This window comes from Bos mutus, chromosome 9 (assembly GCF_027580195.1).
Source record: "Bos mutus isolate GX-2022 chromosome 9, NWIPB_WYAK_1.1, whole genome shotgun sequence".
In the NCBI taxonomy this organism is placed as follows: Eukaryota; Metazoa; Chordata; class Mammalia; order Artiodactyla; family Bovidae; genus Bos; species Bos mutus.
The window spans coordinates 69,187,484-69,213,838 of record NC_091625.1 but is presented as its reverse complement, the minus strand read 5'-3'; the positions used below and the strand labels follow the sequence as shown (position 1 = coordinate 69,213,838).

Genomic DNA, 26,355 nt, shown 5'->3' with positions numbered 1-26,355 from the left:
TGTAATTATAATTAGGAGTTTTATTATTTAACATGGTATTTAAATGTCATTGCTGGGACATAGTTTCTTTTACTCATTTAATTCTGATGTTGCCAAAGTGGCAAAATAAGAAAATCGGCAGTGGATTGGGGGAGAGATGTGGTGAAATACCCTTTCTGACAAAGTTTCAAAATCTTTTAAAATCTCAGGTTCACAGTGTTTACCATAAATCACAGTTCTTACTAAAGATCTTTCTTTTTAGTGTGTGTCATCTTCTGCAAATTGGTCACCTTTACTATGGATTTAATTTTTTTTTTCCCCCTCAGCAGCTTGTTGAAGAAGTAAGTAAGGAGAGAGAAGAAGAGAAGGTGAAGGAATTACAGGAAGCAGAATTTATGGATGAAGCAGCAAAAAGGGAGACAAAGGAAGTGCAGACCAATGAGCTAAGAGCAGAGAAGGCCTCTCTGAAAGCTCCCAAGAAGACCAAAACTGTCCAGTGTAAAGTGACCCTCCTGGATGGCTCTGAGTACAGCTGCGACCTGGAGGTGAGTCAAGGTGCTGGGCGGAGAGCTGTCTTGATGTGTGGGATGGCAGCAAAAGTATCCTCTGCCTTCATTTGTGGCCTGGCACTGTGAATAGAGTTTTGTGTTCCTATGAACTGGTTGTCAAAATTTAACATTAAAAAGGAAAAAAAAAAAACCAAAACGAAGAAAACACAGGCTGTTGCTGCTAAGTCACTTCAGTCGTGTTCGACTCTGTGTGACCCCATAGACGGCAGCCCACCAGGCTCCCCCGTCCCTGGGATTCTCCAGGCAAGAACACTGCAATGGGTTGCCATTTCCTTCTCCAATGCATGAAAGTAAAAAGTGAAAGGGAAGTCGCTCAGTTGTGTCCGACTCTTAGCGACCCCATGGACTACAGCCTACCAGGCTCCTCCATCCATGGGATTTTCCAGGCAAGAGTACTGGAGTGGGGTGCCATTGCCTTCTCCGAAAACACAGGAGAGGGTCATTATTTCTATTAGAAACAGTAGTTCCTGACCCTTTAAGGTAAGCAGGACCGATGTTCTGTCAGGCTGTATTGATCATGTGTATTGGCTGGTGTCCATTCCGAAAGGGCATTATATAGCTTGAAATTACCTGTGGCCATAAGCGTTTCACTTGAGAAACATTGCAGTAGGTTGAAATTTCAGGGTAATGAAATTTTAGCAGTTTAACCTCAAGTGTTTTCATCCTGAGTCAGGTAATGATTTAAAATCTAGCTCATTTAATTAAAAGACACTCTTGATTTGCAAAACATATAGTTGATTAGTACTGATGCTGACCAAAGTCATTGTAATTTTTTAAAAGCATTTAATGCCTGTAATTTTATGATAATCCAAAGTTTGTTACTTTTCATAGCCTAATTACTTTATTTACATGATGTGTACTTTGCTGTGTTATGCTTAGTTGCTCTGTTGTGTCCAACTCTTTGTGACCCCATGGACTGTAGCCTGCCATGCTCTTCTGTCCATGGGGATTCTCCAGGCAAGAGTACTGGAGTAGGTTGGCATGTCTCCTCCAGGGATCTTCCCAAACCCAGGGATCGAATTCAGGTCTCCCGCATGGTAGGTGAATTCTTTACCATCTGAGCCGCCAGGGAAACCTAAGAACACTGGAGTGGATAGCCATTCTCTTCTCCAAGGGATCTTCCCAACCCAGGAGTCGAACTGGGATTGCCTGTGTTGCAGGCTGATTCTTTATCAGCTGAGCTACTAGGGCCTACTATGGCATATACTAATAGCTAATGTTTGTTGAAGAATTATGTCAAGAGCTTTAAATGGGTTGTCTCATGTAATACTGACAAGACTCTATATGAGATAGGTATTATTATGGATATTCCCCATCTTCAGTTCAGTTCAGTTGCTCAGTCGTGTCCGACTCTTTGAGATGCCATGGACTGTAGCCCGCCAGGCCTCCCTGTCCATCACCAACTCCTGGAGTTTACTTAAACGCATGCCCACTGAGTCGGTGAGGTCATCCAAGTGATCCTCTGTCATTTTCTTCTCTTCCTGGCCTCAATCTTTCCCAGCATCAGGGTCTTTTCAAATGAGTCAGCTCTTCACATCAGGAATACAAGACTTTAAAGAGGTTAAGTAACTTACCCAAATTTCATAGCTAGTTAGTGATTGAATCAGGATTCCAGACCTTGACTGTGAAAGTTTTGAACCTGACCACTGAACTCTTAAGATCAGTGCTTGATAGTCCTTACTTATCTTTGTATTAGTTGCTGCTGCTGCTGCTAAGTCACTTCAGTCATGTCCGACTCTGTGCGACCGCATAGGCAGCAGCCCACCAGGCTCCCCCGTCCCTGGGATTCTCCAGGCAAGAACACTGGAGTGGGTTGCCTTCTGCAATGCATGAAAGTGAAAAGTGAAAGTGAAGTCACTCAGTCGTATCCGACTCTTAGCGACCCCATGGACCACAGCCTACCAGGCTCCTTCGTCCATGGGATTTTCCAGGCAAGAGTACTGGAGTGGGGTGCCAGTGTTAGGTAGAACTTATTTTATTCATTTAGCTACAGTTGTTCTCATATTTTAGTTGTTTTGAGAAAAGGAATAGCAACAGATGATTAAAAATCCTTAGAGCTCTCACAGAGAGAATAATACAGTATGTCTCAAGAGTAAGGGTAGGGACAATAAAAAACAAAAGAATGGTGTTCTGAACTTGACTCAGCTGCACTGTTTGATCACATGTCCCTCGTTTTTCCTACCTATCCTAGAAGTTAGGAAGTCTAGATTTTAAGAATGAACTTGTTGATAACTTGTTTTGTGACCTTGAATCATTTACTCCATCTCTGTGTGTCAAACTGAGGCCCAGAAATTGACTTCATCTTTAGAATATAATGTTACTTAGATAGTCTAGAAGGCCCCTGTCGTCTCTGAAGTGCTTTATATCACCAAACCTTGTGATTGACCAGTGTGCTTTATGGTTTAAATCTATTTTTGTTCTCTGTCTTTTTAAAAAGTCATGACATATTTAAAAATACAAAAATATAGTAATAATAGTTGTATATTCACCATAAAAGTTTTAACCAGATTCATCATTTAGCCATGTGTTTTAGATATTGTAAAAATAAATAACACTAAAGATGTTGCTAAAGTGTCCCATCTCTTTGTTACTATGCATTTCTTGTTTTATCATGTGTAAACCTACTTTATTCATTTCAACTGCTATATAGTGTGCTTTTGAATGACTAACCCAGTTTATCCATTCCTGCTGGGGAACTATCTCTTTTATATATTTTTAGCAATCAGTGCTTCGGTGAACATTATTATATATGTTTCCTTGTTTATTTGTGCAAGAGTTTTTTCAGGTAGAACACCTAGGAGTAGAATTGGTATGATGTAGTTTTACTTCTTCAGTTTTCCTAGATTTGGCAAAGTGGTTGTGCCAGTCTAAATTCCAACCAGCAACCACTGTTTGACTTTTCCACATTGTCATCTTCACTTTTTGTTATTAGATTAATTTCAACCTATCATAGTGATGTGAAATATCTCAAAAAATTTTTTTCTTTTTTTTAAATTTAATTTTATTTTATTTTTAAACTTTACATAATTGTATTAGTTTTGCCAAATATCTAATTAGCACTTACTTGATTACTGTCAACTTTTACTAGGTTATACTACAATAATAGCCTCCAGATCTTCTGGATGTATAATGACAGTGGTTTATTCTTGCTCGTATTATATGCCCTTGATGAGTTGGGTGTGGGCTCTGCTCCATGTCGTCTTGATTTTTGAATCAAGACTAAATGTGTATCCTCTACATGGGAAACAATGCTCTCACAGTAGAGGGAAAGAAAACACAGTGGAACCACACTGTGGTCCTTGAATCTTCTGCTTGGAAGTAGTATATCTTAATATATATAGATATAAGATATACTACTTATATCTCATTGGCCAAGTAAGTCCTGTGGTTAATAGGTAGGTGGGCAAGCCTGAGCCCATCACAGGAAGAGCTTGGTAAATAATTGAAAACATGGAAATGATCCTACAATTTACTCAAGAGCCTGAGCATCTTTTTGTAAGTGTAGTTTTCTAGGATTGCTCTAGGATTAAAAAAAAAGATAGACATTCTTTTTCAGATTCAGGATATTCTTTTCTTAGTTTCTAGGATTAAACTGGAGAAGGCAATGGCACCCCACTCCAGTACTCTTGCCTGGAAAATCCCATGGATGGGGAGCCTGGTAGGCTGCAGTCCATGGGGTCGCTAAGAGTCGGACATGACTGAAGCGACTTAGCAGCAGCAGCAGCAGGATTAAACTAGAAAGTTTTGTGAATAGATGGTAAAAGACATGACTAGGTAGTGAATCTTTTCTAATGTATTTTCTGTATCAACTGAGAGGATCATGATTTTTTAATCTGTTAATGTAACATATTAATGTTTTCTAATGTGAAGCTATCTTTGAATTCCTAACATAGATACTTGTGATCATTTGACATTGATTTTGTATTTTTAACCTATGTTTTTTGCATATATTATTTTTAACTTTCTTTTATCAAATCGTCTTCATCAGATTTTGTTATCTGGATTATGTACTAGCTTTTAGAGTTGCTTGCCTTTAATATTCTCTAAAAAAAAGTTTTGGTAAATTAGGGATTTAACTGTTCTTTGGAGATCTGGTAGAACTTGCCTTTAAAACTGTCTTGGGCTGGTGACCCTTTTCTGGGAAAAATGGATTTGGGAGGTTTTTTTGTTTTATTAAATCATTGATTTGGTTTTCCGGTAGTCTATTTCTGGTTTAATCAGTTGTAGTAATTCATGTTTTTAGTGGAAACTGCCCATTTCATGTAACTTGACAAACCTATGAAGTTGTTCATGGTGTTCTTACCTTGTATTTTGGATTTTGATTTCTTTCTAATTTCTTGTGTTATTTGCATTTTCTTGATTATTTTTGATATAGAGTTAACTATTTAAATCTTTTCTTTCAAAGAAACAGCTTGGTTTTGTTTGTTTCTTTTCTGTTTTGTAAATTTTATTCTTGGTTTTTTCCCTTGGAATTATTCTGCTCTTTATCTCCAATTTCTTGAATTGAGTATTTGGAAAAAAAAAAAAAATGTATGTTTTCAGGGCTCTAATATTCCCTTCAGGTATCTCTTTTTGGGTGCACAAGTTTTAAAATACTGTACTTTTAATTGTCATTCAGTTCCTAATATTTTCTCATCCCATTATGGGTCAGCTTAATTGATTAGAGAAGTAGAGGAGTCTTTATTTCAATGACTGTATTAATTTATAGATTGTCTTTTCAGCTAATAACTAATTAGTAAATATTACCATCATAAGAATGAGCTTTTGAGGACAATAGATAAATCTGAAAAAGCTTACAGCATATAAATGTTGAGTAAACTTTTTCTTTTCTGTCAAGTACAAAGGAAATGGAATTTGAATAGACTTCAGTGATGTGACCCCGTAGCAGATTTTATGTACCGACAGTTCACTGGAATCCTAGGCAGCAAATTTATATGTGACCAGAGGCTGCATAGTTCCTCAGTGTCACGGTAGTTGTCGTAACCATGCCAACATTATAAGTGGCATTCCCGCTTCTGATTAATTTCTGTTTTATCCAGTTCTCTTTCCTATCTTGGTTCTTGTGAGTTCTTAGTATCCTTAGAATGTGTCCGATCCTGAATCACACTGCTGTCACTTCCTCTTCAGGAGCAGAGCCTGAAGGCAGCTGTCACGTGGCTTGAGCATGCTCTGTTCCCCAGTTCCAGCACTGACCTCAGACGGATGGGGTGATGTGCTGATGCTGCTTATCTCTCATTCTGTAGCTCTGTACCGGAAATTGGTGTCTGAGGACTGCTTGGGGGGAAGTATGTTGTGGGAAACTGCAACGATTAATGAACTTGAAAGTACTTAAGGAAATGAACACATTGTGGGAAATAAATACTTTTACTTTGGCCGGGGAGATTAGATTTGTTTCCAGTTGTTTACTGTCATTAAAGATGATAGTTATGTCTTTCATGGCTTTTTAGATGCCTATAGTTATTGCTTGCTTTTTTTCCTTTCTGTATGTACATGTATCTAATTTTCAACTAGGATTTTAGATTATAGCACACCCACTGAAGATGGCCTTAATGTCCTCACTTAGGGCACCTGCAGCAGTAGAGGAAAGCATGGCCTGTTTAGGAAGTCTTGAGTTGGAACATTCTAACTTATAAGAACCTTGTAGAGGAGGATGAGGTTCTACAAGGCCACAAATGTCAGAATAAGAGGATTTAAACTGACCAGTAGAGTGAAAAGGGGCTGAGAAGAAATGGACCAGACGTTTACAGTTGTTAATATATAAGCAAAATTAAGCATGCTGCTTGATTTTAGAATATGACTATAATAATTTAAGGGAGACTTTTTTTATCCACTGCATTGGTTATGATGTATACCATAGTAGTCTTTATAGATACAGTTTAATCAATGTTATTAGAGCATTGGGAAAGTTAGACAGTTTCCTGTTTTTGTATCTGTCAGTACCTTTGGTTAACGAAAGCAGCACTGTTATATCATTTAATGTCAGTGTTACTGTATTAACTGAATAAATTTTTAAAATCAAGAAACATAGTTCTTGGGGGTATTTTTGTTTGGTGTCTTAATATCATATCTGCTTCAGATTATTTGCTTAAAATAGAGAGATCTCCACATATCTAGGACTTCCCTGGTGGCTCAGACGGTTAATTGTCTGCCTGCAATGTAGGAGACCCAGGTTTGATCCCTGGGTTGGGAAGATCCCCTGAAAAAGGAAATGGCAACCCACCCACTCTAGTATTCATGCCTGGAAAATCCCATGGACAGAGGAGCCTGGTAAGCTACGGTCCATGGGGTTGCATGGACCCCCATGAGACACGACTGAGTCAGACACGACTGAGCGACTTCAGTTTCTTTCTTTCCACATATGCATTTTTTTTTTATCCTCCCTGCCCTCTCCTTTCTTGGCTCACTGCTTCTGTATTTTTTTTCCTGTGGGCCATCTGAATGTATTCTCGAACCTCAGGAAAGTGAAGACTACCCAGGGAGCCATGGCAGCATCGTTTTCAAACACTGTTATCTTTGAAGTCTGTATTATTTTGAAGAAAGAGAGTGTGTGCTAATACTATGTGAAAAAAAAATGCTTCACACACAATATTTGGAGCATAAGTGTTGGATAATGGTGCATTTTTGGAGAATGATTTTACTTAAGTGTAAAACAATATGGAAATGGCTTGAGTTCAGTTAATGTTATTTCTGCAGCCTAGGCCATGCATTAATTTTGATGCAAGGCTGAGTCTGTGCATTTGTTCCAAATTTTTGTGTGAAGTATTTTTTAAATTAAAGTTAGTAAAAATTATAATTTACATTTTATACTAGTTTATCATCCTGATAATAAACTATCTCAAATTCTTTTTGAAAAAAATCTTTTCATTGAAGATTATGATTTTCTCATAAAGAAAATTTATAATTTCTGTTCTCTGATATGTCTGTTTTTATCTCACTGAGAAATATAATGCTATGTGAGAAACTCCTTTGTTATCAGAATTTAAATTTTAAGAATTTTGGGGTGTCTCCTATACTCTGCATGCTGGTTCCAGAGACACCCTTATAGAAGGACTCTTGTGATATTGCCACTGAAGTTATTTACATACTTGATGTGTTAAAACAGCAGGGCTCTTTCCTCTAAGGAAGAGTACAATAAGAGTTAGTTGGAGCTATGGGTATAGCATCAGGAGATCTGTGTTTTCTTTTGGCTCTTTGGATGTCTTGGAGAAGTCACTGCCTCTTTTTTCTTCTATTCTAAGATTGCAGATTAAGAATGAAAGTATTTGTTTCCTCTATTTCTAGGATTGAACTGGCTTTACTACAGCTGATGTGTGTGTGTGTGTGTGTGTGTGTATATATATATATATATATATATAAAAGAAGTCTGAAAATAAATGTGAAAGTGCCTGTAATACTTGGGAAGCATGAGTGAATACGCATTCTGAGTTCGAGTTGCTCACATTTTCCTCTGGCATCTGACAGTCGTTCCCACGTGTTGATTTTGTCTGAGAATTGAGGGCATTGTTCTTGCCCACATAGGAATGTGAGTGCCATTTTTTCTCAGTGCTGTGAATAAAGCTATCAGAATGTAGGCTCTCTTCGTCAGTGTTCTGTTGATAAAAACTACTTATCAGGCAGCAGAATGGTGTCAAGGTCTTCTTGCCTTTCCTGTGTAGAGTACTGGCCTCAGAAATGCAATTTGATATCATTGCTTTTAAATGTTTTATTTATTTACTTGATTGTTTATGTCTGCTGACATCCTTCAAGGCTGTTCTTTCAGATTTCTATAATTGACCCTTATTAGGTTTACTAGTTAAATAGTTTTAACTATCTGTATCCCAGTACTCTTGCCTGGAAAATTCCATGGACAGAGGAGCCTGGTAGGCTGCAGTCCATGGGGTCGGGAAGAGTCGGACATGACTGAGTGACTTCACTTTCACTTTTCACTTTCATGCATTGGAGAAGGAAATGGCAACCCACTCCAGTGTTCTTGCCTGGAGAATCCCAGGGACGGGGGAGCCTGGTGGGCTGCCGTCTATGGGGTCGCACAGAGTCGGACATGACTGAAGCAACTTAGTAGTAGTAGTAGTAGTATCCTTGGAGAAGATCTGGAAGTTGTGTTCCTCTCTAAACCCCTGTAAAATAGTATTGGATTTAAATATGACTTAAATAGAACCGTGAACAATTTAGTTGGCATATATTGTATGCAATTTGAAATTCCAGTGACATAGGTCCAGATGGAATGTCTCTGGCTAGTTGTTCATTTATCCCTTTAGCTCAAAAAGGGAATTTAAGGCAATGATTCTATCTAGTAATTTTTATTTAGTAAATGGGAACAGGCTTCCATGCTTTGAGAGTAGTTTAATGCTTTGGCCTAGCTTGAAGGACACAGGGGTTCACAGGTGCAAAGCAGGCTCATTAGCTGGGCCTCAGGACACTGTTACGCCCTCAGACTGTCTTTAGATCCGTTACTACAGGATTTTCTGTGCTTTCTCCTTCCAGCCAAATTGGTCTTCTAATCAGGCACTGAATTGTCTGTCCTTTCTTCTGGTTTCTGACCCAGATCATCTCTGCCATTTCACTTCCCCATCCGCACGCTTCTTCCCTGTCTTTTAATGTCTAGCTTAAATCCAGCTTTCTGGATGTTTTTTCTTCCTCTGAACTTGTTTGCACCAATAATTGGGCAATTAATCATGTGCTGCCTTGTGAAAGAGTCTCTTCTATTGTTGTGTTGAACATCAGTTAAACTCTTTGTTACTTTTTGATTTCTTTTCATTGCTGTGTTGTTTTTTAACCTGTATTGTTAATTCCTTGAGAAAAATAACTTTCTTTTCTCTCTCCATAGGGCATTAACACAGAACTTTGCCTCGCCTCTAGCGCTACTCATAAAATGTTAATTTTTTATTTCTCTCTGCTTTCCTGTACTATTTAAAGTTTTTATCCTTCTTATCTAAGCTAAACGATTGTGTTTGCTTGTTCCCAGTTCTCCTCTCCATCCTCTCCAGTTAGAAAAGAAAGATCACTGTTGTATGTATGTATAATCCTCCACCCTCTCATATTACTACTTCTGTTCACAGCTGCACTGCTTTTTAAGTGCTTAGAAACAGTAGGCTAACTTCTTGGAGAAACACTTCATGGGCTTAAATAAATGAAAATGATTTATCAAATTTCTATAAAGGCTATGAACTGACTGGGCGTGAGAGCGATGCCGAAGTGGATAAGGAGTGGTCTTGGCCCTAGAGGGAAAGCAGACTCCCAGAGTTTTTCATGTGAATCTGAACTGCTGTAGGTCAGATGGCTGGCTGGCTGGGTATAGCCTGGGCTTGAAGAGGAGAGTGAAGTTAACACCTTACTCCCTGCCTCTTTTTTCTCTAATGCTCCTCTTTTCTGTTGAGTAAACTAAAAAAAAATGTTATGGTTTTAATTTCTCAGTAGTCAAGAATTCAACCACATGCTCTCTCCTTTGTCTTCCCAACTTGTGGTTTCAAAATCGGGGGATTGCCTTTTTTGCCCTTGTGTCGGTGGTTTCTGAAAGTATTAAACTTGACACTTGAAGCTCACCGCTCACGATGAGTAAACATCCTGATGTAATTTTGAGGGCGGCACACACTTCTGCCCCTTTCTCACACGTGCTGCCAGGCAAGCTGACGCACAGGTAATTTACTACTTAATAAGTTCTTCCTTTCACCTAAGGGTGATAGTTACTGGGCAACAGATCTTTGAAATTTTTTTGTTTCTCCTGTTTTGGAATGACAGTTATTTGATAGTTGAATAACATTTGAAATGGTGGGGGAAATCATTTTCAGAATAAGTTTTGCACTTTAAAATCTGTTCAGATACATTTTCTCGCTCTCTCAGGTAAGTAGGTATTAAAAAATGTTAACTCCTTTTCAGAGTTCATCAAATGAGGGGTAATTTTATTTCTCATTCAACAAAAAACAAAGTATCTTTTGTTAAACCGATTCTGTTCAGAATCCCTCTGTTTTCATTACTCTCTTATTTCCAATCTCTTTTCCAGTGTTTTCCTGAGCAAATTAAAGATGTTTCTGACAGAGTTTTTATTTCTCAGCCATTAGGAAATTTTGCCAAATATTCTCCTCCTTGATCCTATCTTCCTATTCCCACTCCCACTAAGATTTCGATGGAGATTGAGTGCAGGAGCTTGAATAGGGGAACAGAGATTTGAGAATCTGGCCTTTACCCATGAGCATTTAATTTATTTCACAGAAGCTCGAGCTGAGGTTGTTCTTTCCATCCATCCTTTCCACAGCAGGATCACGACTCGGTGACTAAGGGGAAACATGCGCAGAATTTATCATCGCTATTTACAGCACTGCGATACAGTACGCTGGGCTTCCCAGGTGACTCAGTGGTAGAGAATCCGTCTGCCAAGCTGGAGACGTGGGTTCAATCCCTGGGTCAGGAAGATCCCCTGGGGTAGAAAATGGCAACCCGCTCCAGTATTCTTGTCTGGAAGATTCCATGGAAAGAGGAGCCTGGTGGGCTACATTCAGAACTCAGTGACTGAGCACACACACAATAAAGTATGCTAGCATTTGCATATTAAAGGGGTTGAAGGCAATGTAACATAATAAAATGTGGCCTATACAAAGCTGCTGAATTAGTCAGGCAAAGTGGCTGAATGATGAAAGTACTTGTAGATGATCTTTCAGATTGCCATTTTTATATTTGTTATATTCTGTAGCAGAGTTTTACATAAACTCTGTTAGAACAGTTATGATTAAGAATATTATTCTTTTTTTTTCTTCTTTTTATACTCTGGAGAGACAGCCTCAAAACTACCAACTGAACTACTTTTCATAACTGTGTGTTATATTTGCAGATTCTGGCCTTTAAACCTGTTTTGAAGTTGTCTGAGTTTGTGCACCATTTAGTTATTAACATAGGAAGGAAACTTCATCTAAGTCTTACCAGGATCTGCTTGTTATATCCATTGATCTCTTTTCATATTTCTGTCAGCAGCAATTTAAACTGAGTCAGATAGGAATGCTCTAATAAGCTTTTTTTTTCTATAGCACAGAAAGCCTGTCTGAATCAAATGTCAAAATTCATTCTAGGCGAATAGTTTACAGAGAATCTGCTAACCTACAGAAGTTTGCTGCTTACACTTTTTGAAGTAAGTTTGAATGCAAACGGTACTTGGCAGTTTCTTAAAATAATACTTAGAAAAATGTGGTGTGCTTCTCTGGTCAGCCTCTTTCTATAATCTAACAGTTTTAGTCACTGTTGTTTTTTAAGCAGTTATAGTTTTCACAGATTTATGCTGAGTTGCCTATTCAAAATGAATAATAGGAAAAGCTGGACAAAAAGATTTTAAAGCTTTCACTTCTTAAAAGTTATTTTATTGACTGGTTACTGACCTCCATTGTGTGTGCTCAGTTGCTTAGTCATGTCTGACTATTTGTGCTGCCGTGGACTATAGCCTGCCAGGCTCCTCTCTCCATGGGATTATCCCAGCAAGAATACTGAAGTGGGTTGCCATTGCCTCCTCCAGGGACCTCCATTAGTGATGATATGTAATTTCTAAGAAAAATAGAAAGTCAAGGATGTCATATTTCCACAGTGTTTATGAATTTGGTCTCGAGTAGTATTCATTTAAATACATATTGTGAGTTTAGAAGTAATTTTTGTCCCCCAATATTGTTTTTTTTTTCTTGTCCTCTTAAATTGCTTATAGGTTTTACTTTCAGAGATAAACTTTTCATGTGAAATAAAAATACATGCATAGTTGATTTAAATACTGTTTTTGGTTTAGATAAATACAAGTGCAGAAGTGCCAAGTTATTATGGGCTGGAGTTGGTAAGAAAATCTTACATTGAGGAGAAAGACTCTTTAACTTTGAAGAATGAGGTATTGGGTTGGCCAAAAAGTTAACAGAACTTTTGGCCAACCCAGTATTTAGGGTAGGAAGAGAAGGGGGTGACAGAGAATGAGGCTGTTGGATAGCATCCCTGATTCAGTGGACATGAGTTTGAGCAAACTCCGAAAGATAGTCAAGGACAGGAAACTTGGTGTGCAATACTCCATGGGGTCACAAAGAGTTGGACACGACTTAGCGACTGAACTGCTAAGTCACTTCAGTCGTGTCCGACTCTGTGTGACCCCATAGACGGTAGCCCACCAGGCTCCCCTGTCCCTGGGATTCTCCAGGCAAGAACACTGGAGTGGGTTGCCATTTCCTTCTCCAGTGCATGAACGTGAAAAGTGAAAGTGAAGTCGCTCAGTCCTGTCTGACTCTTAGCGATCTCATGGACTGCAGCCTACCAGGCTCCTCCATCCATGGGATTTTCCAGGCAAGAGTACTGGAGTCGGGTGCCACGACTGAACAACAACATCATTATTTAGGAAGGGCTTCCCTGGTGGCTCAGTGGCAAAGAACCCGCCTGTCAATGCAGAGTTGTGGGTTCAGTCCCTGCGTTGGGAAGATCACCTGGAGAAGGAAATGGTATCACACTCCAGTATTCTTGCCTGAGAAATCCCCTAGGCAGAGGAGCCTGGTGGGCTACCGTCCGTGGGATTGCAGAAGAGTCCAACATGGCTTAGTGACTAAACAACAATGATATTTAGGGAATCTCAACAATACCTAGCCTAATACATTTTTTTACTTGAGAATGGTTAAATAATAAAAGCCAACCAGAATTTTGGGGTTATAGGAAAAGTCTTAAATGCCTACTTCCTTCTATGTCAAGAAAACATAATAAAATTAAACTTTGTTAAGGGCAAGCCATGCTTTGCCTGGCCAGTGTTGTCATTTTTGGCCTGGGCTCTCTGCGGTTTGGCTTTCACTAGGAGTTCTCTCATCTTGCAGAGCCCGAATACCATCGGTATTCAAATGGATTCATCTCTTCACTTCTGCCAAATATTAAGAAGAGGTGGGCTTCCACCCATAGGAGAGGTTGCAAAGAGAGCATAAAATATAAAAAAAAAACTTCATGGAGACTATCATTTACCCTTTTCCAGTCTACTTTCCAAAATTTTGTTGGCATTAATCCCATTCTCTTTCTCCTTTCCATTGTCGGGGGAGAGGGGAAGAATATGTGCATATGCCCTGGTGTGCACACACCACATCATTTTAGAGTAGCTTCCATAGGGAGCAGAGCTAAATGTGTATTTTAGTGTACTGTCTCTAATTAGAAGTCCATTTTCTGCTTAGGAAAATCTGAACAATGAGCCTGTGTTATCCTCAGGATAAAGTGAAGTGAGCTCTTCCCCTTAGAATAGCACATATCAAAGTTGCCCGGAAGTTTTCTGGATATCTCATTATAAAAAGTCTTTGACTTGGTTGTAGCAGCATTAGTGGCATCTGTTTTGATCCTGTTTGTTGTTTGTGTGCAGGCGTTTTTTGTTAGTCTTCATTTTTTTGCCTCATTATTTCCGGTAGGTGTCTAGATAGTCCATTTTATTGTTTGTATGTTTCTAATTGGGCAGAGCGGAGGTCAAAGTAAAAGAATGGAAATGCTATTCCACTTAAAATACATTATTTTTTGGCAATGATAGGTATGATTTAGTTTTTATTCACTTGGTTTGGGTCATTAGGTACTTATTATATAAAGTTTGTGGCTTTGTTCATCAAACATTTCTGGACATTGGTGACAATGTTGGGTGTGGGGGGCGTCCTTCAACAAGAATGGACTTGGGAGAATTTCACTGGAGGATCTGATGCTCGGCAGTAAGATACACTTTAACTCTTCATTCACTGTGCGTGAGACAGTGGGGCAGAGGAAAACTGCCTTTGTTGACCAGTCCTACATTTAGACATAAGAATGCCAGGAAATGAATTTACTGTGAGAGATAACTGCTAGGAAGAATAAACATTTAGATTTATTTCCTTCATAATAAGAAAGCCTTGAGGTGATTTCAGATGCTACATCTTAAGAGATCTTTATGAGCATGCAGTGCAGAGTACGGAGTATTATAACAGCAGGCGTCTTTAGCCTCCTGTAGCTTGATCCACTCTGGAGGGTGAATACGTCTGTCCACAGGCTTTCAGGCCAGATATCCTTCTTCCTAGTGATACTGCTTGCTTCTTCCCACTTTTAGTTATCCCTGTTCTTCCCCCTTCAGGAAGCCTGATTGGATCGTAGATTTGCTGGATACACATACATGCACCAATCCGCCTGCCCTTTCTTCCACTAACATTTTAGACATTTTATTCCTGAGTCTCCTGCAATTAGATTATTTCATCAATCACATGTTGTTTTTACTTAAGATTTCCCAGGAAATGTTAAACTAACTCCAAATTCTTCTGTAAAAGTTATGATGGACTTTAGTATTTATATTTGGACATGTTACAGACCTCACAGTGTGGGCATGGGAGTTGAAGATAGGGAATGATTGATGGAAACCCACTTACCATGTAAAAATATTGTTTCTGTTGGAAAAGATTCTGATTTTCAAGCAGATGTCACATGTCACACGGTCTGCATTTTAGGGCAGAAGTAAGATCGGGGGGCTTTGAGTTGACCATCTGAATATGTGAATACAGGTGCGCAGAGAAGTATTATAAAGGATGTTTCCAGCTTATAACAGGTTATATATATGTACGTCATATTTCAGAAAATTATTTATCTGGAGTGTATGTTTTCTATAGAAGTAATATACAAATGATTAGACTTCCAAGTCAATTTATAAAAGTATACATATAAGTTTCTGAACTGAGTTCTGGGTGCTAAATCTTGGAACAGGTGGAAAAGGACAGAATTTCTACCTCATTTTTCTAATTCAGGCCAAAATTTAAAGTCCCCTTTTCCCCCATATTATTTTTCTGTTTCTTAGTCCTTTTTGCCACCTAGACTTTCTTGTTGTTGCTAGTTCCATGATGATATCCTGTTACTTTTTTGTAGAATTATAATACAAAAATGTGCTATGCTACCTGCCTACTGTTTCTCCATGCAGAATCAAAATTCTTCTAATCCCAAATGTTAGCAGATCTCTCAGCTAAGTAACGAGAGAATTAGCAGCCTGAGTGAATGACTCCAGTGTGTGGATGATTGCTTACATTGCCTTCTAGGAGACATTAGCATTTTAACAGAAACCTGTTCACGCTAAAGGTTCGTAAGTGGTTGGATTTCACTCATGACACCAAGGGAAATGAAAAATGAAGGCAGTTTGAGAAGGAGGTAGAAGGCTGTATTCGAGGTGGCCTTTTGGGGAGGCGTGCCCTGACACTCCTTAACTTTCTTGCTGAATCTCCATGTTTCTGATCCCTCAGAGTTGTTCCTCTTCTGTAGTTGAATTAGTTGATTAGAAATAAAGGATGTATGGCTATGGACAAAAGAAGTTTGTTTCTTTTATTAAAACTAAAAATTAGCATTTATTTGCCATTTTCCGTATACCATAAAGGTGAAACATTTTTCTATCTTATTTGCCATCTAAACTTATCTGATTGCTTATGAGATGATTTGTGTGCTCTGTTAAGAATTATGAAACATTTCAAAACCCAACAGATGGGAGTAGAGAAGCATTCCATGTCAGTACTGCATGTAGACTTGGATAGACTTGGAATCACTGAATCATGAAATAGGGCTTTATAACATAGGGGAAAGGCAAGCTCCTCTGTTCTTGAGGAGTTAATTAAGGCATGCATGTGATTTTATTAAAGATGAGCCTCTATGCTGCTTCTGTCTACACTAGAATTTCCTTTAATACTATTGTAGGATACAGTTACTTGAGCATATTTTTCAGTGTGTTCTGGCCTAGCATATGCTTTGTTTTGTAGCAGCCTTTTAATTTTTATTTCTAGTTCCTAAAACTACACTGAATAGTGTTTTATGTCATTCATGTCAACAGCACTGCAGAATTTCCCTTGTTCAGTCACGATTCCTTGGATACTGTGGAATGGAAAGAAATAGAGATTTTGTAATGAACTATGAGGATTTTTCACTTTTTCTCCCTCCTCCCTTGGAGGCTGTTCTTGAAGGAATTGAGGGCTTTCCAGGTGGCTCAGTGGTAAAGAATCTGTCTACCAATGCAGGAGACATGGGTTTGATCCCTGGGTTGGGAAGATACCCTGGAGGAGGAAATGGCAACCCACTCCAGTATTCTTGCCTGGAGAACCTCATGGACAGAGAAACCTGGATGGCTACAGTCCATAGGGTCACAAAGAATTGGATGCTACTGAGTACTTGAATGGAGAAGGAAATGGCAACCCATTCCAGTATTCTTGCCTGGAGAATCCCATGGACAGAGGAGCCTGGCGGGCTACAGTCCACGGGGTCGCAAAGAGTTGGACACGACTGAGCGACTTCACTTTCAAGGAATACTGTGTAGGGAAAGTGGAAGTCGCTCAATTGTGTCTGATTCTTTGCAACCCCATGGACTATTACAGTCCATGGAATTCTCCAGACCAGAATACTGAAGTGGGTAGCCTTTCCCTTCTCCAGGGAATCTTCCCAACCCAGGGATTGAACACAGGTCTCCCTCATTGCAGGCGGATTCTTTTTTCTTGTTATTTTCGGTAGTGTCTTATAAGAAACCTATCATATGTGAAGGTTTTATAAAAAATTTATTTTATTTTATATAAAAAATACGAATAATATACATATTATTTTTTTAGCAGTCAGAAATCCTTTTTCAAGTTTAATGATAAGGGGAATGAACAGAACTTAAAAATCTTCATTATAATGATATTTACTCTGGAATTACATTTTTCATACACACACATAATTGTTGGATGTGATTTCTTCCTTTTTTTCCAGGATTTGAATGCACTTTGGGGCTGAGGTGTGTCATTCAGATGGGTAGGAAAAGAATGACCTGATAAAATGATGGCCTGAAACTATTTAAGACACTCCTTTCCCCTTTTGTAAGGTTCTCTTTGATTTCCTCCACCCCCATGACAATGTCTCCGTTGTTGTGTTTGCTCTGTGTATACCTTTCTTTCCTTGGCCTTTTATATTTGCACAGTGTAGTTGTGAGCTAGCGCAAAACACTTAGCTCGAGGCTGGGATGTATGGATTGCATTGTATGCTTCCCAGCACCGTCTCCTGGGTGCACAATAACTGCAGTGTGGAGGGGCCCACACGGAGACAGTGATGGTGTTTTATAGAACGCCAGTGGTGTGTGGCATCAACTGCAATCTGCCGGGTAAGCAGTTGCACAAATTCCTCCAAGTCAAGAGGCCTCCAGAAATGTCATGTTTTGGCCTCAATAGCGAATGCCACAAATAACAGCACAGGCTCCGGGGAACTCCGCGTCTCAGATTCCAGCCTGCCGTTCTTCAGCTGGGCTTGCTATAGATTGCTGAGCCTTCCCAACCCCTCCCAAAAGAAGTTCCCCAAAGCCAGTCTTCTAATCCTTGAAGAATATGTATTTTAAACCTACCTAAATTGTCTTGCTTTGTCTCTGTCCTTTGGATGTCTCTCATGGGTTATGTCATCTTTTAAAGAAAAAAAAATTTTTTTTTGATACCTGGATATAGACCAAAGGACTGTTTAAATTTTTTTTTTTTTTGGTTTAAATTTTCAAGCCATTGATTTTATACTTCTGTTCATTGATATTCTTGGAGTTAGGTAGAGGTAGATGGGGGGAAAGTTGATTGTAAAGCTTGCTGTCATTTAATATAGGAAGTAAGATTTCTTTTTGAAGTGTACTTGCCAAGTTGATTAACTGTTGTATGGCTTTAATTGTTAACTGGTGCTACATTATCAGAATAGAGATGAACACAGTTTGTACTCTATAAAGATTCTAGTGTAAGAAGAGATATAAAGCAAAAGCACGCTTCAGATAGCAAGAAGAAATAACAACGACTGATGTCCTAGGGAAGGAATGTGTAAAGACTGCAAAACCCCAGTCTCCTTTTGGATAAAGGTGGTGCATGGCTGGCTCTTAAGAGAAAGGAGCACATTGGTTTTTCTGCCGACGTCATTCCTTTAGTTCCCAAGAAGTATTTGGAAGTGCTCTAATTACTAAGGAAGAGTCAAATACAATGTAGAAAATTGTACATTGTGAAAATAAAATGTAGGTTTGTGGCTGTTCTAGAATCTAGTTGGCAGTGTGTGTCTAGCTTAGTTCCTTGAATATCTATGGGTTGGTAGTCCATGAGCTCTAGAGCCAGGAGCTTGCATAAGACTGAGAGCCAGAAGACCTGCTTCTGGACTCAACTCTGCCAGCTTAAGTGCCAAGCCATTGCCCCCAATGTATCTTCTGGCCTATAAGTGAGCTGAGTTACTCAATGAAGCGCTGCTATTGGAGACACTGGAGTGAGTGAGACACACTATTACTTAAAGAACCCAGTCTTCAGAAGTAATAAGTATCAAAAGAAGTAGAACTAAAGAGTAAGTACCATAGGTGTAAAATAAAGTACTTAAAGGAGAAAAATATTAGAAGATTGGAATAGGCTTCATGGAGGAGAATTTGGAGCTTTGTCTTAGAGGTAGGGTTTTACATTTGGAAATTAAGGTAGAAAAGAAATTTAGAGCTTGCCTTGGCAAGTTAACTGCCCTTTTTATGTGGGACTGGCAGCACCTGCCCATAGTTACTACAGCTAATGAACCAGCCACATATACTAGTATCTTAATGCACATTGTAAAGCAAACTATCTGTGTATTCCGCTTGGTTGAAAAATGTGTTTGTAGTCCCTTCACGCACCATAATTCAAGTTGTTTATAGAAAAATCAAAACAATGATAATATGGGAAAACTGCCTTCCTGGTTACAGATGTAGAGTACTAATGTTTATGGACATCACACATAGGAATTCAGTTCTTTAAAAGAAATTCAGGAAATCAGACTGAAAAAGTTAGATCAGTTAAACTCTCTATAACCTCAGTTTTCTGATTGTGAAGTGAGATTGAGTGTAGTAATGGAAAGCTTTTTATAATGATATTTAAAATTGGTTATTATTTTAGAATAGTTCAAAAAGTTTCTGTGCTTTCAGCTGCCTTTTAATGCATTCACACAATGTGGCAACATTTTATTAAGTACTTCAGTACATTTAACTTTTTGATCCCCAGCATAAGGTGACTCAGGACATGCCTGAGGTTACACGGCAGGTAGGAGGCAGGGCTGGTGTTCAGATCCGTGTCCCGTTCTGCTCTGGTAGTGATGCTCTTACTGGCCTGTTGTTGAGATTGAGGATTCACGTGAATGGTGGTGCATGCCAGAATCTAGGAGGGGAGAAGGAACAATCTCACTTTGCATGCCCCCCACACAAATTTTTTTTTTTTTTTTGGTTACACACGTGGCATGTGGGATCTTAGTTGCCTGGACCAGGGATCAAACCCTTGCCCCCTGCAATGGAAGCATGGATTCCTAACCATTCCTGGACTTCCTGGGAATCCCACCCTCAACATTTTCATGTACTTGTATTATGAAATGTATCTTGATTCCTCTTCTCCAAACGATGAGGATTATTACTTATGGAGTGAGTTGTGAACAGCATGAAGGCAAAAAAGAAGTGGTGAGCCACTGGGTCGTGTTGCTGTCAGAGCACACTCAGGCAAGTTTGATTACAGATTAATATTTATGAAATGTAATAACTTGGTACAGTAAATATGTATCATTTACTATGTCTCTGATAATTTGGTATGCTTTCTTTATGAGATTAGAAGAAATATGCTAATTTGTTTGCCTTTTTAAATTAGGTTCCAAGGCAGATCAGTTTTAGGTGTTTTAAGAGTAACTTCTTGAGTTTTCTATTACAGTTTTCTTTCTCTACTCCTTATTCTCCAGCTCCTGTTTCTTCCTCTCTTGTCTTGATGGCTTTGTAGTATCTATTTTTTTTTAAATACACGTCAAAATCTTTTGAATGTTGATGTGTGTAAATAATTAATGGAATAAAGTGATTGTAGGTTAATGGTTTTTATTTTATCTGACTAGAGATCCATTGGGTTTCCTTAGTTTGAGAGTTGTAGCATTTATCATCCGTTACTCTTTTGATTTTAATTTAATAAAATAATTTAAATTTAATTTAATAAAATGAAAACTCTTATTTTATTGTCTTCATCTAGAATTCTGGGAAGGTATATATAGAATAGATCCCCTCTTCTAGCTTACAGGTCTGAAATTCTTTCATAGTCTTTATCTGTCTTTGCTTCATTTTGTGTAGTTTTTTCAGATCTGTCTTCCACCTTTTAACTGTATCAAACCATGCCCATTTGGATTATAATTTAATTATTCTAGTTTTATTTCTAAGTATTCTAATTGGTTCTTTTCAGAAGTTCTGCTTTTTGATAGTTATTTTTTCCTTGGTATTTTAAAATATTTATTTCTTTAAACACATAAAAATGCTAATTTTGTGTTCTGTACTTGATAATTCCATTGTCTGCTGCTGCTGCTAAGTCGCTTCAGTTGTGTCTGACTCTGTGCGACCCCATAGACAGCAGCCCACCAGGCTCCCCCGTCCCTGGGATTCTCCAGGCAAGAACACTGGAGTGGGTTGCCATTTCCTTCTCCAATGCATGAAAGTGAAAAGTGAAAACTTTTCCATTGTCTACTGTCTCTGAATTTCTGACTGATGTCATATCTAATGCTCAATAATAGTAGCTGGTTTCCTTATGTGTCTTTAATCTTTTTGATTATACTTGTTGGGATTTTATCTGTGAGAATCATTTATTTTCCATTTCCTTAAGAATCATTTCAGATGCCACAAACATGGTGAGGTTACGATATTTCTCAGCCGCTTTTACTCATTCCATTCTTGGTGCTTCTCCCATGCACTTTTGTATATGCATCTTTCAGCACATGCCTCTTGGCTTTGTTGCTTTTTTGTCTTCTCCTTCAGGGTGGAGATGCTGAATGAAAGCTTAAGTAATACTTGTGTGCAATTAAGATCTTATCGAGCATTTAAAATATCTATTTCCTGGCGACGGGAAGGAGAGAATCGTGGAGAAGCAATCTGAGCATCTAGAAGATATTTTGGTGCTTGTTGGATGTGGGCTAATGAAAGACAGTTGGGAATAGAATTCATCTGCGATTGAGTGAGGCACTTGGTTTGGCACTTTAATATACACCATCTTCCTGGGTTTATTTGACCCTCACGGTGAGCTGTGAGAGAGCTGCTATCTCATCTTACAGTTAAGGAGACAAAGTGGTTCATCCATTGTTAGACTTGTCCGATAATAGTAAAGTGCTTACAGAAAGTTGAATGAGGGAAGGACTGGGTCTGACTCCAACCCCTGTGTGAATGCCTCCCTGTGCTGCCCAGCGTGCCAGCACCAGACTGTGGCAATGAGCTTTGTGGATACTTTGCTCTTAATCTTTTAGGGGAATTCTGTCCATGAGAGCATGTTTCTATTTTTGAAATGGAAAGCAGTGAGAAAGTATGATTTATTAATAAAAATTGATGGCAAGGCAATGTTGGAATGTGGTTTTCTCTTTGAACTGAGGTATGTGTTACTATTTATAGACGTCAGTTGTCTTAACTATCCTTTTTACCCTAATTTCAAATAACATTCCAACCAAATAAAATAGCATGAATCTCCTTTGAGGCTGTCACATTTCACCGTGATTTTTTAGGGCTAATCCGTTTCAGTAGTTAGCTTATTTGAAAGGAGTTGTCATTCTGCCAGAGGTTTCCTAGAGGTAACACCTTTGCTTGGAAACTGTATTTGATTACAGGCCGACTGCCTATATAAGCATCCATTGAGTTCTTAGTGTCTTTCTATGAAATCTTCTGTGACCTAATTTATACCTCCTTATAAGTGCGTAGTGTGTGATGAACAAGTAGACAGATGTGGCGAGAGCTCTAACAGTTTTCTCCCTTTGCTACCTTAGATAAGAACACTTCCTAATTATAAAGTAGTCACTGGAATTATCAGTACAACTGTGGTCAGTCACTGTGAGCCTGAGTGGTAGCTGTCACTACATTTAAAATAAGTATGTCACATAGAGTATGCTGTATTATTGTATTTTCATTTGATTCAACAAGCATCTATTATGCTGGGCAATCTTCTACTCTCTAGAGACTGAACAATATTGTTGAAATTAATGTCAGAGGAATTGAATTCTATCTTATTGATTACCTTTAAAATATTTTTTGCTATTATTTGCAACCAAATCTCATATCTATTCCAGGCACTTATGAAGAGATAATGGATTTTACTGCACATTTAAGAAAGTAACTATCATGATATGAGTCACCTTCTCCTTGTAAAGTCAATTAAAATACCTCCAAACTCAGAGTCTTGATTATATAGATTAATACTTGCTTGCAGATAATGAAATTCAGAAACTTTCATTTTAGAAGCTTAATGCTAAATTTCATGTAAGTGAAATTAGTTATTTTTCATGTTTAAAAACTCTCCAGCTTTTAATAAGAGCCAATATTGACTAAGCCCTCACTATCCACACACTGTTCTGAGCTCTCATCATGTGTTACAAGTCATTTAGCACTTAACCACATCCTGTATGGTAGATTCCATTATCATTTAATAGATGTACAAATTAAGGCAAATAGAACTTAAGTGTCTTGTCCCTGGTCACATAGATTATAAATAGTGAAAAGGCATTTAGAACTTTGGAATTTGGAATCTGGAGCCCAGTACTCTCATTTATTACACTATATCTGTGTGTACTTTAAATGTGTGGACATATAAACACTTACCTGTTTCATGTATACTTTATCATTGTTTGAATCTGTAGCGAGGTGGATAGCACATTGCTTGTAATGTTGAAATCACGTAATCTGTGTGGCTTTTCTCCCTCTTCCCTCTACTATTTAATGTAATTCTTTTCCTAAAAAAAAAGTGTTTAACTATAAAAATTTGATAATAAAGGTTGTAGATTCTCCTTCACAAGTGTTTCAGGCATGGATTTCTTACCTCTGCTTCCATAAATAGAGGAGAGAAACACACACTTGAATCAAGTTTCTGTGAAGGCTTTATCTTTTGAAAACCCTTATCAGAGTTGTCCTGATTTGAAATTGAAATGTCTTTTATATCTTACTCCATTTTTAAAGATGTCTGTGTGGCAAGCATTCATTTTCACACTCTGGATGAACTAACTAGTAGACATTTCGATAATGTGAGGCATTTGTCTCGAGGATGAACATGTCTATCTTCTGGCTTGTTCCTTTCTCACTTGCAGTCCAGGGATGGTTTATATCCATGCAGGGGAAGGAGTGTGTGTGTGACTCAGCTCTGCACTTGGTGGTTCCCAGGGCTGTGCCTTTTAATTGGAGTCACCACTTTGTTTTGACATTGATTAAATAGTGAAATTTTCTTCTGAAGCTGTCATAGGCTTTTATATATCTTGATAGTAAATTAAATCCTTGGAGGCAGCTGATTTACTGTCTCAGTTTCATTCTCTTTTATTTTTAGGATTTGTTCTAAGGAGTGAATGCCATATTATCCTCCAGAAAAAGTGTAACTTTGTATTGAAAAACATAATTTCTACTCTACAGATACTTGGGAATAAAAATCAAACTTAAGTGGTGATGGGATGATTCGTGTTAGGGTACACGGAGCTTAATGATTTTCCTGGGGAGAGTGTGCATGAGCCACTTTGAGGAACTGAGGGAGGCAGCTTAGACATACTTTTGTACTATTTTAAAAACAAATAAGTGAACTCTTTAAGCATTTTACTTTTTTTAGTTTTTGAAATATTAACACGGAGTAGCAGTAAAGCCTAGACCATCTGGCTAATCATGCTTTCGTTTTAGAACTTAATGTTTTGTGTGGGAGTGGGGAGTTTAAAATGAAAAAGTTATGAGTCATTTTTGGGTATTGTTTTAATAGAGGATTGGAAAATAAATATCATATTAATTTATGCTAGATAATTTTTCTGATATGATGTCCTTGATTTATAGCACTCATGGACCTTTAGTGCTTGAAAAGTAAGGATGTTATTCTTTTTCCTCAGAAACGTGCAAAGGGGCAAGTGTTATTTGACAAAGTGTGTGAACACCTCAATCTCTTGGAAAAGGACTACTTTGGACTTATGTTTCAGGAGAACCCTGAGCAGAAAGTAAGTGAAGTTATCTTAAGTTTGTTTATATTGTCTTAAAAAAAAAATCTGTGTGTTTCTCTTAACTGGTGTAAAATTTAGTTTTCAGATAACTTATTTTATGTTTTTATTGTGACAGTTTATATTCATTGTGGTGGTGGTTTAGTTGCTAAGTTGTGTCTGACTCTTGCGATCCCATGGACTGTAGCCTGTCAGAGTCCTCTGTCCATGGGATTCTCCAGGCAAGAATACTAGAGTGGGTTGCCACTTCCTTCTCTAGGCGATCTTCCCGACCCAGGAATCGAACCCTGGTCTCCTGCATTGCAGGCAGATGATTTACCAACTGAGCTATGAGGGAATCCCCAGTGTTCATTGCAGGAATTTGGAAATGTTGAAAACTTTTGTTTTCATGTATAACTTTTTGCTGTTGTGGGTGGGTGTGTATGCTTTTCCACTTGTATTTTAAACAGAATGGAATGTCTTATCCTACATGAATTATTAGAAACTGAAAGAACTGGTTTTAAAATTTTTATTTTGAATTTTTAGCTCTTGAATTCACCTGTATTCTAGGAGTTAAGCTTGCCAAAAAGCAGGGAAGGAGGCATATTGGAAGAAATATCAGGTGTCCATGGGGATTGGGAGAAGGCAATGGCACCCCACTCCAGTACTTTTGCCTGGAAAATCGCATGGATGGAGGAGCCTGTAGGCTGCAGTCCATGGAGTCGCTAAGAGTCGGACACAACTGAGCGACTTCAGTTTCACTTTTCACTTTCATGCATTGGAGAAGGAAATGTCAACCCACTCCAATGTTCTTGCCTGGAGAATCCCAGGGACGGGGGAGCCTGGTGGCTGCCGTCTATGGGGTCGCACAGAGACGGACACGACTGAAGTGACTTAGCATAGCATAGCATAGCATAGCATGGGGATTCACCAGGCAAGATACTGGAGTGGGTTGCCATGTCCTTCTCCAGGGGATCTTCCCAACCGAGGGATTGAATCCAGGTCTCCCACATTCCAGGCAGATTCTTTACTGTCTGAGCTACCAGGGGCGCCCAAAAAGCAGGGAAAGAGGAATATTGGAAGAAATATCAGGAATACCCATCTTGTCTGGAATACCCAATACTTGTCTGGAGGTTCAGGAGAGTGTTGGCCTTGCTGAATACATTAGTGATTGTGTAGGGATGAAGGTGTTCCTTACCCTGTTGTGTGGGTTATTGGGAGCAAAACAGAACGCGGAGTCCAGCTTGACTCAAGTGGTAGAGTGATTGATTGATTAATTGATTTGGGCTGTACCAGGGTAGATTTGTGATCAGTTTATTGTCTGTCTGTAATTTTGTTGCACTTCTGTTTTTCTAGCATGCTGTTTCTGAACCTTTTTATCATAAGATGATGATATAAATGGGTTTATTCTCACTGTGTGCTTAAGTTGTCTGTCCCATTTGATTTAGTAAATTAATTAAACAACCCACAATAGCCTGCTTTTTATATGTACAAATGGCAAGAAAAAAAAATAATACAAACTTTTCTCACTCTCATATTTTCCCATGGAGTCAGAGGAAAATGTTTTAATACACTCTTTTAAGTTGTTTTCTGGAGGTGCGCAAATTAAACTGACAAAAGATGACTTTTATTCATGTGAGTAAGTGGGAGTTCACAGAAAACTGTGACTGCAGGAAGTGGTTAGGGCATCTTAACAGAGGAAAGAGGTAGGAGAAGACACTTATGGAAAATGAGTGGCTTTTGGGAAAGATGAGGGCCCTGTGGGAGAACAGGTGGGAGACAGGCTAGTTTTGTGCCAGTGTCTGTCTAGCTGAGGGCTTCTTCTCTCAGTTATAAGAGTCAGTCTTCACTGGTTGGAAGGAACCTTCCAAGGAAGGGAAGAGATTTATGACAACCTAGTTCTCCTACTTCCAGGTAAAAGGAA

At 38.6% G+C, this 26,355-nt stretch overlaps 1 protein-coding gene across 9 annotated transcripts in view; it reads left to right on the top strand.

Moving 5' to 3' along the window:
* EPB41L2 (erythrocyte membrane protein band 4.1 like 2) overlaps nucleotides 1-26,355 on the top strand; it is a 210,926-nt gene that overhangs the window by 99,841 nt on the left and 84,730 nt on the right. For 8 of the 9 annotated variants that reach the window (XM_070376673.1, XM_070376672.1, XM_070376670.1 and 5 more), the window contains exons 3-4: nucleotides 306-524; nucleotides 24,348-24,452. In XM_070376673.1, the coding sequence (XP_070232774.1) occupies nucleotides 306-524; nucleotides 24,348-24,452 (324 nt within the window). The remainder of the gene's footprint in view (nucleotides 1-305; nucleotides 525-24,347; nucleotides 24,453-26,355) is intronic. The other variant, XM_070376666.1, reaches the window with a different exon arrangement.